The sequence below is a fragment of the Botryllus schlosseri genome, chromosome 5, assembly GCF_051294905.1.
Source record: "Botryllus schlosseri isolate E-star chromosome 5, Bs_hap1, whole genome shotgun sequence".
Lineage (NCBI taxonomy): Eukaryota > Metazoa > Chordata > Ascidiacea > Stolidobranchia > Styelidae > Botryllus > Botryllus schlosseri.
Window position 1 is genome coordinate 14,637,105 of NC_137240.1, and position 13,324 is coordinate 14,650,428.

At 37.8% G+C, this 13,324-nt stretch overlaps 1 protein-coding gene across 1 annotated transcript in view; it reads right to left on the reverse strand.

The window, feature by feature from the left end:
* Positions 1-649: 649 nt before the first annotated feature.
* Positions 650-13,324, reverse strand: part of LOC145439778 (uncharacterized) — a 148,173-nt gene continuing 135,498 nt past the window's right edge. The window contains exons 11-12 of the mRNA XM_080317398.1: positions 7,713-7,764; positions 650-3,782 (exon numbers count right to left, since the gene is read on the reverse strand). Coding sequence (XP_080173524.1) covers positions 3,674-3,782; positions 7,713-7,764 — 161 coding nt within the window. The 3' untranslated portion in view covers positions 650-3,673. The remainder of the gene's footprint in view (positions 3,783-7,712; positions 7,765-13,324) is intronic.

Sequence of the window (13,324 nt, forward strand, 5' to 3'; positions counted from 1 at the left end):
TAAAAGTAGCGACGGAAAAATCTACTCAAGTACGAGTAGAAGTACTTTTTCATTAGCAACCCAACACTACTTGAAGTAGAAGTAGAATTTACTGACTTTAAATCTACTCAAGTAAGTAGGTAGTTGTGAAAACGATCGTAATTCGTTCGCATGGACTGTCAAAAACTGCAAATGGCGCTATGCCGAAGGTGTAGAGATTGCTTGATTCATATTGATGCATCCCAGGAGGTGTCAATTTTTGACAGAATAAGCAGTCGTTCACATCATGGGATGTAAATGATAGTATTGATATGGAAAAGCGACACTAATCCTTTGTTTACTCGAACACCATGTTTTAGAGAATATCATCGCATGGCACCCTCCCCCATGTTATAAGGCCCCTAGTTCAGTAGAAGAGCAATACGGAGAAGTTGTGTCGGATACAGTTTTAACACTTTGCGTGATTAGCGTATACGTTAATTAAAAATATGGCAGATCGTAAAAATTCCAGATAGTGTATAGCTTTATTTTCGGAAAATATAAGGCAATGCTTCACTTGCTTTTATACTTCCACCTGTAGGGCTACGTTTCTCCAGACAAAAGAACTGAAACTATACAATTAGAACTCAACGTAAAATGCTCGTAATTGAAAGAAAAATACAGATACTACTTCTAAAAAGCGGAAAATATATTTCATGTATTTTATCCAGAAATTTTCAACGGTGGTCTGCTAAAACAGGTCTAACGTTTAAAGAAAGTCCAAGTTCACTTTTTCAGATTAGGACACGTCATGGGCTGATAGGTTAATAGGTAATTGCTAGATTGCGAAACGGTAGTTTCAAACGTTATGGGGGCCATACTTACTGTGATGAAATATTTTATATAGGCGACAATGCGATGTGAACGGAACCACGCAACCCAGTATCTAAATTATATTCAGCGATACTTTCGTTAAAACATATCTGTCACTCCATCTCTACTGTGCGCTATGCGCAACGAAAATTCTGGGTATTACATGACTTTTACGAAAATTAAATCTTGGTACTATGTGAAAACAGCCCCGATATTCCTTAGGCTATCGTTCTTATTGGGGGATTAAACTACTTCTACTTGACAAACTGAAAATAGCGAAAAGTAAGTAAGTAGTTCACAAAATATTACGAAGTAGAAGTAGAGAAAAAAAAAAAGATCTACTTGAGTAAGTACCAGTAGTAGAGGAAAACTACTTGAGTACTTCGAAAAAGTAGTACTGACTAGTAGGTACTGACCACCTCTGATATTTACATATCAGTGGTAAACCGGTTAATGCAATAATGCAATAATATTATGGTTGGGACGTTTAGAATAACCCTGGCAACAGAAATATGGACATCGATTTAGAACAGTGGTCGGGAACCTATGGCTCGCGAGCCATATATGGCTCTTTTGCGTATAAGATATGGCTCTTTGACATATTTACAATTTTGTACTTAATTTTATCGATATTGCAGCAATTTGTTAGTAAATTTTCTTAACGGCTAGAATAATTATACTCGTGGCAGCATAAACATGTATTTGAGAGGTCAAGACAGTGGCGTATCCAGGGTTACGGACTAGGACCCCTTTACAAAATCCTCAAATTTAAGTTGCTGTAGCGCATGCGACTAATATCACTCGCAAACTCGATGTACCCGCGCTGCGCGCTGCATCGCGCGATGCGTAATCTTGGACGGCACCACACGTTGGTTGATCAAAGAGAATAGCATGACATGGGGACGCCTATATCTAGTTTTCAAATGCACATTGTCTTCCTGATCTACGCCGAGAAATGAGCTGCCTTGGAAGTGACATTCCAATTATAAATCCAAATTACGAACAACGCTTTGTCATCCACGTTCGTCATTGATAAGTAGCTTTCTAGTAATGCCGTTAAAATGCAGGCGTGTAGTGCAACGTTTCTGTTACCGCCGAATTGAGAACTTGATCAATATTTAGATTTGTGGAATCAGTGCTGCAGTTATATTAGATTAAAATCAATTATTATAAATACTCGGCTATATACGATGAATTGCGCTACCACAGGATGATTAGTAGCCTACCTGTTTTTACAAGAGAAATATGGTGGCCACGATTAATCCCATGTAAGAAGCTGGAATTTGTACTACCATTTTCAATTGTGACGTAACAATTGATTGACATGTATGGCTCTTTTTGAGTTAATAATGGAAAATATAGGGCAAACATGGCTCTTCAGACGAAAAAGGTTCCCGATCACTGATATAGAAGCATGAAAAATCGTTGACCTGAAGTACCGCGACCGTGATTCCACAACAGACTAATATAAAGGTTTCTGGTGAAAAGTCGCCATGAGATATCTTGGGAAGTTTTAGACTCGATAAGATTAATATTCAATATGTTCCCGACGTCAACTGTACTAAAGATATACACTATTTATAAATATATCGCAAGATGAAAACGAAACATTGAACAACCCACATAATTGATATTACACTGGATATCATACACCAACTACATTTATCTTTAACAAAATTTTATCTTTTTTTTCAGTTTTTTTCGTGTATTTGGATTCTATCATAATCCACCATTCGAAATGTAAAGACATTACACACGATACATCTAAGATTAATAATATTTTTTCCCTTTTCCACATTTCGTATTTTGTTTTAAAACTTTTTGTTCTATTCAATTATTATTTATAGCTAAAACCTCATAATCACTAACAAATATTGAGATTTTAGTATACACATAACAACCTTCTACAATAATCGTGAAAGTTTGCAGGAATTGTATATTGATGTCGAGAAAGTAACATCATGAATATTCATGATAGCGTATGTAAAAGCTTAGCGAAATTATTGATCAAAGTTGGACAACCATTGCTGATTTTACAAATCAATTCGAGCAGAATTATTCTGACATGTGGATTTAGAAAGAGAATATCGGTTGCTACAACGAAATATAAAACAATACAACTACTCGTCATATAAGACAAATGATATATATTTTGAAATGATGCTATTCCATTCGAATAGCAAATTATCCTGCATGATGACGGCTTCAACTCTACTACTGTAAAATTTGGCTTTGGTAAAATCCAATACATCAGTAATTTACGCTGTAAATCAGCGAGAATCGAAGTGACGTCTTTGGTATGACCATCATTTTCTTCGAGTTGTTGAAATTAGCGCAATTCGCTTCGGTACGATATCGTAGGGCTCTTCAACCGGGTGTATCATACACCCTGGGCCCTAGGGTATAACAAAATGTTAAAAGAGTGTACCACTCAGATAGGGGTGTACTGGATTGTACCAGATCCCCATTAGAATGGACCAATGACTAGCTATCACAATAAAATATCCAAGTTTATGCTTCAGAACATGTTGACCGGGTGTGCAATATCGTACAATTTTCATATCATCTGTATGCAGCTTGTAAATTGCATTCCAATTGCATTCCATTTGTAATGTAATAAGCAAATGCGTCCGTACGCTATATATATCTAATCCAAATATGGCCGTGAATCGCAAAAAGGTTGAACAATGGACACCCCTGTATTAGGCTTAATACGGAATTAGCGTGTTATGTGATCAGAGGTGTACGAGTTTCGAGTAAACGTGAAAATGGTGTACCAAGAACAAAAAGGTTGACGAGCACTGTCATATCGTATCATGAAATTGATCCCGTTTCAATTGCATCAATCGCACCCGAGATCGTCAGGTTGAATTGTGGAATGCAACGGATTCATTCTCCTCGCAAAATCTCGAATATGTTGCGAATATATTTGCCGCTTTCTCTCCCATTCGCTGAAAAATAAGTGCCTCCGAATAAATCAATATCCTAGCTTATCAAACACGTTTGCTAACAACAATTCAGACTAAGAACTGGAGATGCACCGATTGCGCGTGTACATCATTACACCGTACAAAATGTAATTCGATGCATTGTAGGGATTTAATCTACCTTTGGACTTTGGATTTATATTTTCGCAAGATTTTTTCAAATAACCCCGGATCACAATCCAATATACGGCAAAATGTCGATCCAGTACACGCAATTCATTAAAATTAACTGCTCGGGCAGCAAATAGTATATCAGGCAGCGGCATTGACCAGGACGTTGTAGGCTACATGCGAGGGGACTTTGTTGACACTTTGCCTTTCGCTTAGGGAAATTGCCGTGTAGTTACAATATCGAGCATCAATGACACTTGAAAAAAGGAGCTCAACAATTTGTTTGTTAGAAAGTGCGCTTAAGTGCCACTACAGCAGTGGTCGGGAACCTATGACTCGCGAGTCATATATGGCTCTTTTGGGTATAATATATGGCGCATGCCAAATATTTATTTTTGTTCTGAATTGATCAATATTGCAGCAACTTGTTAGTAAATTTCATGGCGGCCAGAATAATTATTCTCGTGGTAGCATTAACATGTCTTTGAGAAGCAAAGATAATGCCGTCTTCAGGTTTAGGGGCTTGGACCCCCCCCTTTTCAAAATCCTCAAATTAAAGTTACTGTCGCGCCGGTTACCAATATCACTCGTGAATTCGATGTACACGACTCGAAATCTTGGATTGCACGATACGCTGATTCATCAAAGAGAATAGAAGCCATGCTGATGCCCTTATGACAACGCAGTTTTCAAATACACATTGTATTCCTGATCTACGGCACGAAATGAACTGCCGTGGACGTTGCATTCACAATTACAAGCTCGAATTACAAACAACGTCATAGCTATCCACGTTTGTGATTGGTAAGTAGCTCAGTAGTACCGGCGATAAAATGTAGGCGTGAATAGCGCAATGTTACATGATACCGACGAATACTTTGAGAATTGAGAAGTTGATCAGATTTTAGATTTCCACAATCGTTGCAGTTACATTCGTTTAATATCAGTTATAATAAATTATAAAGCTATTTATGATGAATTGCGTTATTGATGCTGAAGCTTGGCCCGCCCGTCTGTGCCTCACTTCTCGTTTAGCGCTATATTTTCAAACAATAAATATGCAAATTGTGTGATTTTTGGAGAAAATTTTTTCAAAATCTGGTCATTTGTGAATATCGATAAAAAATACCACTATAATTGAATAGTATATTTACATTGAAATGAACCCGAATATTTTCGGCTGACACTCGTCAGGGGTAATCGTCAGCAACTAGTAGAGAATTCCAAATAACATCGTATATCAACAATCGTATCACAAAATATGACGGCACCATATGAATATACTATTCAATTGTATATTGAAGTTCTGTACCTCCAAGAAGCTGTTAAAATACCAATAGTAATTAACGGTTTCACAATTTTCGTTCACTCGTCCTGACGACAGGCGAGGTACTGCCTCACTTGCCTCCCCTGACACGACGTCACTGATGTATCACAGCTTGAAGTGGGTAGGCATGTGTACTGCTGTAGTGACCATGTTTTGCTCCATGCACCTACGCGTGTGATCATGGGTTCTCACATTTAAAAGGAGCATCACGACGAACCTACGTTTTCGTAACTCAAGTTTCGCGTGCTTAAAGGAGGCAACGAGCATGATTAGTACGAGTTTTTACAGAGAAAATGTGACGCACACGACGATTCCCATGTAGTGAGTTCGAATTAGTGCTATGACATCACGAATTTCCCATTGTGACGTAACATTTAATTGACATGTATGGCTCTTTATGTGTTAAAATGGAAAGATATGACCAATATGGCTCCCAGGACAAAAAAGTTTCGCGACCGCTGCACTATAGAATGATCTGTATGAGTGTAATCGTCATAAAATAGTGAAGAGCGTTTCTACATCAATGTAACTCGAATTGGTGACGATAAGCTTACTGGTATCAGCCTTAGACAATTAGATTTTTCTAGTTGTCTAATCAGAATAAATAGAGCGAAATGACGCCAATCTAATTGGAATCGAATTTGTGAAATGATTCTTTGCTCTCATACTAATTCTAACCTAATTTGTGAAATGTGTCTATGCTCTCATTATAATTATAATCTAATTGCTGGTTGCCTGCAAATGATACTGATAGAACTGTATAGGGCAGTGGTTCCAACCTTTTTGTCTTCGTTCCCCACTTCATATTTATTCCAAGTCTTCATTTCCCACTACCCAAAACTATCGTTGTATTTTCTTTAACTTTGGTCATTACGGAACAGCTATTTGCTTGTTTGAGTAACCAAGACACACAACTACACCAGTACGCAAGACATTCGCCTATAACTGCAACATAAAACGTATTATGAAACGATACCGTTAACCCTAAAAATTTAGCGGTAGCGTTATTTCACGTCATGCTGGTCGTGCTGGATGCGTTTGTGACGCCATCATTGGTTATCCAGAGTTAAACATGAGTTTTTGTGAACAACACGCAATATAATTTTCGGTACATATACGATACATTCGGATACATTTCGATACATTCCGGAGCAGTTAACTGGTAACGGTAATCGCGCATGTGTCTCCGTGAATATGTAGACCATCCTGTTTAGTGTATATAATGTTTATAAATGCCTCTATTTCCGACCAGAAACCACCGGTTTGGAACCACTGGTGTAGGGCGAATCGAGTAAACCTTGCTTTTCAGACATTTGCTATTATCATGTTCATAAGAATAAATCATGATTTGATATTAACAGAAGTTGATTCAAACTCCAAGTTTTCGCAGATACAATAGTTATAATTTTAATCAAATTTGGAAAAACTGTGAAGCTATCATTCTAATTCATTCTATCTATAATTTTAATACTACTCTAATTTGAAAAGGCTGAAAATTGGTTAGTTGTCCAAGTCTGAATGGTATTATTTCCGAAATTGCGTCTGTTTGCGGTCCGATTCTTGAAAACACGTTGTTGGAAGTGATGCGTACGTAAATTTTCAAGTTGTCATTTGCGATTATCTAATATAAGTATGCGATAACCAGTCCCAGTGAAAATATTTTAAATTCACAAACTTCAGTACTTTTGAAACCTTCAGTCACAATTATTTGCCTCTACCCGGGTAAAAAATGACGAAATCACCCTATCTTCGGTACGAGTTGAATCAATGACTACTTTGAGAGTTTCTACAAATTATGGGACTACATATTCCGACCATCAATTGTATTCTTTTCCAACCCAGTAGCAAAACAATACGGACGGATTATTTATCGACTTTATGCGTATCCACGAATCAATGCTCCGACTATCTCGTCAAATCTCCGTTTTATAATCCAATTTCTCACAAGAAAATGAGATCTACGGCAGCTGAATGCAACAAGTAATCATGAATTGAAGTGACACATTACAGCCGAAGATCTACTTCAGCATTATACACCGGCAAAGGTGTCCAGTAATGATTTACTTCTACCTTTTCAAGTAAAAAGGTACGTTTAGCCCACTTTCTCTAATTAGTGAAGTAGTTATTACTTTAGATAACTTTTACTTGTACTTATCAATTTTCAGTAAGGTGACAAGTATGTCGTGACACGATATAAAATTATGCATGACAGCGCTATTATATTCTTGCAGAATGAACAAAGTCTGTTTTCAATGAAGCTTAAGTTGGTGCACTGTGTGACGTCACTATCTGACACCACAATAATAATATTTATTGGATAATAATTTAATTAATGCATAGATCTCGTCCCAATATATCTATGCTGTTGTTTGAAACTTACTGTATATGACAATGGATCGAACTTGAAATGGAAGCATAGATCTCAACTTTTATTATATGGTCGGACTTCTACTCACCGGTCATAAAATGCTTTGTCGAGTTCCTTCCAGACATCTGTTTCTCGAAAGTCTAAAATGGAGAATAATTTACAAAGTGTAAAATACTTGTCAGTGAAAGATGTACACATTGTGCTCTATCGCAGAACATATTGCATAATATCGGAAACAGTCATCTGGTTCAGAGCGAGTTCAAAGAAGCATACATACGAAGGAACGGTTTAGGCGTATGAGGCCCGCACTTATCTAATAATTTGAAATCCTGTTTCGGATTGGAGACTCCAAATATAAGTCCAATTTCAAATCCATATTAAATTTTGTATCGCCTCAACATCCGCGTCCAATCCGGTAATGGCTGAAACTTCATCCAAAAGTCACATTAATATGGAAAGATGCAAAAATGTTATGTACAACACCAGATCTCGATCCATCATCGAATTAATCATACATCCACCTTCAATCCAGATTCAGCCAAAGTCTTCAAAATCGTTTTTATTTTAAAATTCTAATACAAATTCATATTTACAGTTATCGAACCGCTCACCGCTGTCGCTCTTAGACAAAGTGCCTTCATACTACCCACTGAAAACGATATGAAATTTATTCTCTGCCACGATAGCGTCGAGGAAGTGTAACAATGAAGACGTGTCAACATTGTACAGTGTTTAGAACCGATGACGGGTGACCCTCATAGCATAGACATATATGGATTGTAATTATACAGCTGGTGACAATATTTTATGTAGTTTCGGTTCAAATACGGTGGCTTTCTAAGGGAAATTGCTGCTGCATGAATTTCTTTCACACTCCAACTTCCATTTCAGATAACATCGTATTTTGAGTGTAGTGCCTTATGTGTTATAGTTATGTTGTTGGGCACTGAAATGGGAAATTGAATACAATATGATGCCCCAGGAGTTAGAATGCATATTGCATATATCTAATCCAGTTAGACATGTGAAAGAGTTGAAAATAACTTTGATCCATTTGAATAAAATTTCTACGATATGCTACTAATAATTAACGTATTTTCAAATCGATTTAAATTATTTAAATTTATTTTCGATGAATACTTTCACCCTTTCCACGTTCTGTACGACACTGTGACAAAACGAATAATAACCAGAGGTGGTCAATGTAGTCACCATCGCTACTCAAGTAGAAGTAGGAGTGGTGGTTCACAAGTAAGTAGGTATTCTACGCTTATTTTTGCCTACAAAACTGAAAACTGTCAAGTAGAAGTAGAAGTAGTAGTCTAAAATCATAACTACTTAAAAAGGTAGTGTGAGTAGGAAAAATCTACTTCAAGTACTTAAAAAAGTAGAAGTACTTCGTTACTGACCACCTCTGATAATAACTAGAATATTCGTTTTCACATCAAAAGTAAAACGGACAAAGTAATCCTGGATGCTTTTTCAAGAATAATGGTACTTGATTAGATTGAACAAAACCATTTCTGTATCGTTTCACTGTTGCTGATTATAATTCAGTTATACGTACATCAACTTACATTCTGGTTGTAAAAATTATAAGGACGTCACTACCCGATAATAAAATGATACGTATCACTGCCAATACAATAAGTGGGATGCTGTATGACAGAAAAACACAGATCATTCAGAGATTGTGGTCAGCAACGAGGTACTATATCAGAGTACTCAAGTAGACTACTTCCATTTCTACTTGTTGTATTAGTTGTCAGTAAAACCACTTACTTAATACAATTTGGATTTTAAAAACTATCGAGCAGTTCCGGAATGAGTTTCTGTCATTATTTCGCGAAAGTGTCATGAGCATTGTCAAATAGCCCTTGTATCACGGAAACTGCATAAATATATTTTCGAAGATTCCGCTAAATTGCAGTGACATTAGTCATTTTGCTTTAGCCGCGAAGGTAGGCTAAATCTTGCAATTTCGCAAGTAGATAGCTCATATTAACTGGCAAAAAGGATGCGACCCCTCGATCAAATCCACTTTTGGAAATTATACAATTGAGTACATTACAGAACATTACATTTTCTGCTTCCACTTGAAGTAATTTTGTTATTTTTTGGAAATTGCTACTTCTACTTGTAATTTGTAATGAACTCACGTCACTACTTGTATTTATACTTGAGTATTACCACTGACTCACCATCTTTTTTGGCTCACCGACTACTTATCCAGCTCGATATCTTCATCACATCCCGAATGTGATATTTAATTAGGTTAAAGCGACGCGTTCACTTACTCGAGTATAGTTTTGCTTGTATACTACTTCTATGTCAACAGTTTTTAAATGCTGAAATATTGATTTTTGCATCTGTGATATTGTCAGGTGGGGAGTATATTTTCGACGCACTTGAACGACGTCTTGCTCCGACATTTTAGAATACATGAACAAGTCACAATCAGCAACGTATGAGAAATCATGCTTGAATTTCGAACATCAAATAATCGTATTACTGGTATTAGGTATAGGATATCGAATTAAACTAATACTCACTAATACGGTACGTTATCAGGTAACCGTGGTAACGATGCTACGTCATGCATAGAACTGCAGTCACAAGATTTCTAGTCGCGTTAGTACCGCATTAGGCCCGTTGCGTGAAATCAGCATTTCATGCAATAAAATCGCGCTTCAAAATAGCTTCATCGATATGGTTTAGGACCCGGAGTATTTGGACCATGATGAAACTGGTTTTGATTCTGTGATGTTTCTGTCATTCGATCCAAGTACAGATGCCGTTTAAAAAAAAACGAATATAAATCTCTCTCATACAGGGCCGTGGAGCCGGAGCCCCGGAGCCGTGCAATCTCAGCGGAGCCGGAGCAGGAGCTCTACATACAATTCAAGAGGAGCCGGAGCTGGAACCGGTTCTATGAACAGTAGCTCCAGTTCCAATGTATTGAATAAGATGCTATGCCTTTACTGATGGGTGAATTCCCATAATTTTACGATAATCGTTCAAAAAATTGAGAATTGTTGCCTGGTTGGCACCACCTTTTCTGACTAACCAGAAACCATGTTTAATTGTTTATACACATGCGCCAAACCTGGGTAGGCTGGATTTGCCGCGCAAAATCTGTAATTACTGCATTATAGGTATACCCTCAAATTCGTATTCAGCACTACACCGATGGTCAATTGTGTGGTTCGAAAAATAATGAAAACCAAGCATGTCACAAAACGGAATTGATGCTTATGTGAGATGAGCAATATACCTAATTAGTATTGAGATGAATATATAACCGACTCCATAGAATATAACCAGGGTTATAACCAAGTTATAAGGATTCGAGTCACAAGTCAATCTCACTTTTATAGATTTGACTCAAGTCCAGTCGAGTAATTTTCAATTTACGACCGAGTCAAGTCCGAGTGCAAGTCAGTGAGCAGAGGGTCGAGTCCGAGTCACGGTAATATGACTCGAGTACGAGTCCAAGTCATTGTGTTGACTGCTCAGTTTCCAGTTAAAGTCTTGTTAAACTCACTTTTCATGATATGACTCTGTGTGGTGATATCGAATGGTAACTTTATAATATACTAATTTTCCTCACTTTTAGCATTTTCTGATCGCATTTTCAAGTGTCTGTACCGATGGACGAAATCCCAATACTGTGGTTACTTTACTATTCTTCGAAATTCTATTGAAATTTTGGTATTGGCCGTCTGAGTTTCGAGTCATATGACTATGTTCGAGTCATGCGCAATGACTTGTGTCCAAGTCGAGTCAATACACAGATTGACTCGAGTCTAGTCGAGTATTTTCCGTATTTTGAAAAATTGACTCGAGTCAAGTCGAGTCATCAGGATATCGTGACTCGAGTCGGACTCGAGTCGAGTCATTACAACCCTGGATATAACCATGACATTGCTGCACAGTGCACATGTTGATTTAGAGGCGCGCATGCCGCACGCCGAGAAACATTGTCTCATTTCTGAATTGGACTAGCAAATGGACGTTCTGCGTTGATAGCATTTTAATCGTAGCGCCAAATTGGACAGTGTGTTATCATTCTTGCCTATGAATAGAAAATTCATTAAAGCGCACGATCATTTACTCCAGTAACGATTTGCGAACCTAAAAAGGGAAAGACATCGAAGCAGCCCAGGTCATTATTATATTCCGCATAACCTATAATTGCCGCGATGCGAGCTAGTAAATGCGGTGTCCGAACCCTGCTCTGGTGTTGAATATAAGAGAGCAATTAATGGTTGGATGCGCGCCTTCGAATTTATAATCATCAATTATGTGTATTTATTCTTGTCTGCTTTATACCCTCGTAATTTTGAATTGTCGCGCAATGTCACTTGGGAGCTTACAGTGTAATTGGTTAGAGTTGTACAGTGCACGACGTTAAATTATGTTCTCAATTATTGATGCACTACCAGGTTGTCAGTGACGCTAATTTCGAGTTTATTTGATTCGTTTGAAAGGGAACCATCTATACTCCACTAAACTTAATCGACAACGAACGGACTGGTAACGAGCGCACCAATATTGAATTTGAAGAGATTGGCAAAAAGTGGATTTCTGCTGATAAGGTCGCATCATACGTTAATTTCTGCAGTTACGTCTGAACAAATCGCACCATTTCAAGCTTAAATTGGACCTATGACTTGATATTAACGAGCGCATTACCGGTATCAAAACATCACGTCACTGTATTAATGCTGTATCATGTGTATAATGTAGATTAGTAGTTCCCAAAGTGGGCACCAGCGCCCCCTCGGGGCATTCGCGAGCTTAAAGGGGGCGCTGGCTATGAAATGGTACGATCGGGGGGCGCTGAGAACAGATGGGGCGGTGTAGGTTTAGAAGGCAACTGCTGCGTATATAGTATTGAAACGAATGATTATTAAAGCAGCTAGATTCGCAGTAAAATGCATAATAAATTCAGTAAGGGCAATTTTGAGTCGTCAGTCTATTCATTAAAATGTACCGGAAAAGTCCATTGCTACTTGACAATGGACTAATTGAACAGTCGGCAGAATCCCCGAACAGCGTGGTTCATGGAATTGCTCATTACAAGGTGTGATGGCTTTTTACGAGAACTGTCTTGCGTGATTTTATTCTCTGTCTCAAACGATCGTGGGTTTTCTACAACGCTGCGTTCTGGTTGCGAGAAACGAAATCGCTCCTACTTGACGGGCGTATTTTCCAAAATTTCTGAGTAGAATATATCCGCTCTTAACAATGATGAAACCTGATAAAGGAGAAAATGGCACTGCGCGGATTCAGTGACAAGCCCGTGATATTTTACCGAAATTTTGCGACACGTCAACTGTTCCAATTCTCAAGCTTGCATGAGCTACCGGTCCAGCTTCGATACCCGATTTTTATGAAGTAACATAATTCAATCATCTCACAAAATTACACGAGGATGGTGATTTGGTTCCAGGATATATTCCGATTAGAAATACCTCACCGGATAATCAATCCATTCTGTGAAGTTTCCGGGTATGAAATGATTGAGGAGCTGATTATATTGTAGTGTAGAACAATTTTGAGTTCAACCCAACGTTTAATATCTCCAATCAATCGTTCTGGATACACAATTGAATAAAAAAGAAGCCCTCTCACTGGAGTCGAGTAGCGTTTTCGTCCTTGCCCTTCCCCGCTCATATTTGATAGAATGTGTTTTCA